A 5,136-nucleotide genomic window follows, 5' to 3' on the forward strand; every position below is an offset into this window, starting at 1 on the left:
ACACAACCACACACTTCTAGTGGGCCAATAGTGATGATGGAGAGGGATTTCTTGGTTGTTCTTGAGGAAAGCATTTCATATTACCTATGGGAGATGCAAATAGACACAGGGAAACAGAAATGATCAAAACTACATCAAATGATGCAGCAAATAAACCCCATTAAACAATATCTACAATATCTTCATTTTCTAGTGCTCTAAGTTACTCAACAGACTGTTATTTCATTTGTCACAGGGAATAAAAGCTGTGTTGCCGCAACAATTCCTGGAAATTTCCAATCCAAACATTGACTGGTTAATTTCTCTGCTCCCAGTGAATAGAATGCCCCCATTCAGGTCAACCATGGGTCCCCAAAGCGCTGTCCCTACTCAGGGGCCTTTCCACCTTCACAGTGCTTGGATCACATTCCAGCATTTCCCTGATCCAATCATCATTCAGCGCTCCCTCTGTGAACTCCTCCAGACTGATGATGGCTAACAAAAAGACATAACAAGGACAGACAGTGATTACAGACAAAGAGCAGAGGACAAACTCTATTAATATCATTTGGTTCTGTTCCCTCCTTAGATCTTGTATTAGATACATTACCTCAGCTTTGGGTATGTGCTAATATGACTAACATATATCTCATAGATCTTGTAACTGAATAACAATCTTAGACTTAAAGTCTTGTTCTAACCAGTAAGATAAATTTGTTATTGTAGGCTTATAATACAGAACTGACAAATGCATTTAGAGTTACATTTTTCATTATGGTTCCGACCTAGAGGTGTAAGTCACAAGTTAGGATAGGATATTGACTCTTTGGACAACCATACAATATTTGCTGATATCATAAAGTCTGCAACAATCCGATTTTGATGCAATATCCAACAACCCGTTTCATTCATATCAACTTACAAAAAAAAAAAAAGTAAAATATGTAACAATTTAATTAATGAGCTCAACACATTTAAATGAAAACAATATTTTAAAAAGGAATAAACGTAGTCCTCCTGTTGTTCCCTATGAAGTGACACATTTTCTAACAGTTGATTTTTTTTTTTTTTTGCAGTTAACTTAAAGTGACCTAGATGACCTTTTAATTATTGCCATGGGAATTTCAAAATAAAGGCGTATCTTAAAGATAATATGTATTCATGTTTTTTACTTTAAATAATGATATTGGATAAATACAAAGTTTTTTTATCTAACATCTAATAGACTGGATAGGGTATTTTAAAGGTATATGTACAGTCTTCTGCAGTAACAGCCATGAATTGTAATTTCCCCATAGTGGATCAATAAAAAGTATAAATTATTATTATTAAATAAACTCTATGGAGGTGAGTTTATTGAAGGTAAAAAAAAAAAGCCACTATCACTACGAGGGTGAGTGTGACATCTAACCCTACACGTTTTTAAGCAGAAAGGGGAAAACTCTTTGCCTCACCGTTATTGTCTTTATCTAATCGCATAAATATCCTGTTGGTACATTCTTCAGCGGTCAGTGGGTTGGGTTTGGTTAAAGCAGCGGCTACATTCATCTTATACACAGCCTGTGTACAAAAGGAAACACGCACCTGATGAACTGAAATGTGCAGCAACTGTGGTATCGTCTTTTGATAAGGAGGACACAGAAAAGCAGACCCACCTGCGTAATCTCCAGCATTTCCTCCCTTGTGATTGCTCCGTCTCCATCTTTGTCATAGAGCTTAAATGACCACCGCAGCTTCTCCACAGCAGAACCTTCAATAAGCATGCTGATGGCCATAACATACTCCCTGAAATCAACCACCCCATCCTGTGGAAAAGTGCACTTTGTTAATTTACTTTTGTCGGTTGTTGTAACTTTAGGATGCATTATTATGATAGAAAGGCATGAAGTGATTTTCCTGTTCCAGCTGTTGAAAGGTTTTCCCTCCCGACTCACGAGTAGTGTGCTTACCCCATTATTGTCCAATGTGCGGAATATCTCCTCTGCATACTCGGCAGACTCATTGCCCACTGTTCCATTGCAGAAATGCCTTTGAAACTCATGTAGAGTGATCAACCCACTTGGACATTCATTAATAAACGTTCTATCACATAAAGACAAATAACACATTTGTTTAATAAAAAGGTTGAACAATGCAAGTTGTTGTGACACACAAGAACCATAGAGGCAATTCGGGTTAAGGGTCAGACCTGTGACAGGAGAAACAGGTCCTTTAAATTAAGAATTAAGAGAATTAACACCAACCTATCCTCTCTGTGGAGATTGCATGTATGTGAAAGCTTGTTTACACCCTGGGACCTAAGTGCTTAGATAATTAGGCTAAATGAATGTGAACCACTTTACTACAAATGGCAAAGTGAAACTAATCAGCAGTATGTAGTCATGGAAAGAAAGTAGGGCCAGACACACTATTCAAGAGTTTACTACCAAATACAGAAATGAGGAGAACTTAATGAATACGATTTGTATATTTCTCTGGGAAATAAAATATTCTTAATAACATAAAGACACCTAAGCTCCTTGAATGTTGCTTTAAAATCTGCAGTTTAAGCAGCATCCATACAGTTGTGGCTATGCATCTTAAGTTTTCACAGCCCAGAGAGGAGTCTTGAACGTCTCCACTCCCTCCAAAACATGCTATTCTACCTGAATACACTCAGAGCGTAGAATTAATTATCAGCTTCTCTGTCAAAAAAAATGTTAAAAGCCAAATGAAACTCTTACCTGAACCAATCGTACAGCTCAGTGACATAAGATCCCCCTCCACTACAGGGCAGAGTAGCAGCTTGGCCCATTCTGTAAAGGAGCAATAGCTCTGGATTCACCACTGACTTTATATACACAACAAATCCCAGCTTATGCCATGCTTTCCTAATTGCACAAACCACCACGTACCACATTTGTAAAATAACAACGCTAATCTCCTCGAGGGGGGGGGTGTAAGTAGGAGGCAAATGTAATTACTTAATGAAGGATGAAATCAGCAGAATGAAAAGTGACTCGAGTTTGATAAAACCTTTACAATTCAGTTTGACTGTTCACAAAGTGTGCTTACTGTCCTTCTGTTCAATCCAAATATATGAAAATATGCCCCAAAGTTCCTTTGTTGAGAAGTATAGTAAACTAATATTTATTAACAACCTGACAACCTGGGATGACAGCCCAGATGTGTTGATAGTACAGCAGCAGTAGACTCATCTCATGTATACTGATGACTTGACTGTTGTCTCTCCTAGCAGTGCGGGGTTTCAGGAGGTGTTGTAATATATGTCCCAATTATGGTGTTGAATTTAATGTGAAATATGATCTGTAGAGTGAAAGAGGAGAAGGACCTTATTTTGCCATCTTTCCATCTGGCTGGGCGAGGGCTAACTGTTGGTTGTAAAATTTAGTATTTGGGTCACATCTTAACAGACCAAATGTCAGATGATGAGGAAATGTATAGGCAGCGTTGCATGTTATATTACCACAAGCTAACATGCTTGCCAGGAAGTTCTCTTGGTGTTCTGATACTGTCAAAATAAACCTCTTTAAAGCATATTGTACTGCTTTTTACACTGCCCCCTTGTGGGTCATGTTCAAAAAGGCAAGCTTCAATAAGCTGCGGGTTGCTTATAATGACTGCTTGCGCATTCTACTCAGGAAACGTAGGTGGTGTAGTGCAAGTGAATTGTTCTGTCAAGCAGGAGTTATTACATTCTCTCCTTTACTGAGGAATCTGATGTATGAATATATTGGTCGTCTGAATTCTTGTTGTAACTCTTGTCATTTCACATCTGATTGACCTGAGGTTCAGTGCTTTGCGATACCAGTCACCCTTATGGGATTACTGGTATAGCTGTCTGGTTTAATTGGTGTCTGTCTTGTGTATCTCCATCTTTTTTCTTTTTTTTTTCTCCAAAGGGACCGTGAGTCTAATAACAAAGGATATCTATCTATATACAGTAAGTGATTCCACCGGGGACTAAAAATCAAACAATAATGAAATCATAAAGTGGCAGGAAGTGGTAGAATTGAGGCAGTAACAAGCTCCACAACAGCCCAATATAAGAAGGCTAATGTCCTTCCTCCTGTGCAGTGACAGCTGACTGGCTGTCACCAGTCTGTCTTAACTTCCTAGCCTAGTCTTAATGAAATATTTAAAAAAACAAAATTAATAATTTTAATGAAAAGTACTGTTTTATGTTAAATGGTAATAGAAGCAAAAACATGACCTCTCAGCAAGGTTTATCATTCAGTCAACACCAAATAAGCTGAAGTAGGAGCATTGTTTTAGCTTTCTAGCAAAATTTCAACTACGACAGTGCAATGATTGAACAAGAACAGGATCAAAACAATAATACAAAGTGGACTAGTTGGCTTTAAAAAAGACCAGCCTGTGTCTATGGCACGGCCCCGTAGCTTTGCTTGTTTGGTTAGTTAGTGGGTGCTGAAGCCAACATGTACAACTCCGGTTTTATCTGAACAAGCTTCCGCTTCATTCATGATGTGCACAGTATGCATCAAGTTAATCCAATGATACATTTTAGCCCTCCTTTCAGTCTGCGGAGGTTGCCAGGTGGGAGGCAGTCTCCATTAGCAACCCGCAGGTTTGTCGAGTGTCCGAGCAGACATGTCCAAAGGCACTACGGACACAAGCAGGAGGGTCCATGCGAGGTCAGCTGCTCCATCCGCTGGCTACTCGTAATTCAAGCATTAGAAACAAAAGACGGTATTCTTCACGATTAAAGGTTAGAGAACAGAACTTGTGACCTGGAGGTCATCGATTCAATCCCCACACCAACAAGATAAAAATCTGGGTGGGGAAAGTGAAAGAGCAGTGCTTGTCCCTCCCTCATTGCCATTACTGAGGTGCCCTTGAGCAAGGCCCTTGACCTCAAAACCGCTTCGGTGGAGCTGCTCAATGGCCAGCAGATCAGACTGTGGTTGTACTGGGCAGCTTCCAGGTATGAATGTGTGCAACTGTGTGAATGTGATCAGGGTGTTCCTGCAAAAGAGAGGCTGCCTCTCAGTGAACCTTCCCTGAATAAATTAAGGTAAAAAAAAAAAAAAAAAAAAAAAAAAAAAAATGTTCTTATTGGAAAATCTGCAAGACCCCCAGAGAGGACTATGAATTGTGGCTCGAGATATCAATATGAATGATGCCATGGTTTAAAAG

The 5,136-nt window shown here is 39.2% G+C and overlaps 1 protein-coding gene across 1 annotated transcript; it reads right to left on the reverse strand.

The window, feature by feature from the left end:
- Positions 1-253: 253 nt before the first annotated feature.
- Positions 254-4,130, reverse strand: si:ch211-245j22.3 (guanylyl cyclase inhibitory protein). The gene is made up of 5 exons (XM_032524289.1): positions 2,703-4,130; positions 1,929-2,061; positions 1,635-1,784; positions 1,434-1,539; positions 254-474 (listed from the first exon to the last, which is right to left on the reverse strand). Exons 1-5 carry the CDS (start codon positions 2,876-2,878, stop codon positions 338-340), a joined length of 702 nt encoding a protein of 233 aa, XP_032380180.1. The 5' UTR covers positions 2,879-4,130; the 3' UTR covers positions 254-337.
- Positions 4,131-5,136: the final 1,006 nt, after the last annotated feature.

Source organism: Etheostoma spectabile, chromosome 8 (assembly GCF_008692095.1).
Source record: "Etheostoma spectabile isolate EspeVRDwgs_2016 chromosome 8, UIUC_Espe_1.0, whole genome shotgun sequence".
NCBI lineage: Eukaryota > Metazoa > Chordata > Actinopteri > Perciformes > Percidae > Etheostoma > Etheostoma spectabile.

Excerpts from the sequence above, each read along its gene's own strand:
- si:ch211-245j22.3 (XM_032524289.1), bottom strand. The coding sequence starts at position 2,878 with ATGTGGTACGTGGTGGTTTGTGCAATTAGGAAAGCATGGCATAAGCTG. Across the intron at positions 2,062-2,702 it reads GAGCTGTACGATTGGTTCAG|AACGTTTATTAATGAATGTC; the intron begins GTAAGAGTTTCA and ends TTTATGTGATAG. Across the intron at positions 1,785-1,928 it reads GCACATTGGACAATAATGGG|GATGGGGTGGTTGATTTCAG; the intron begins GTAAGCACACTA and ends ACTTTTCCACAG.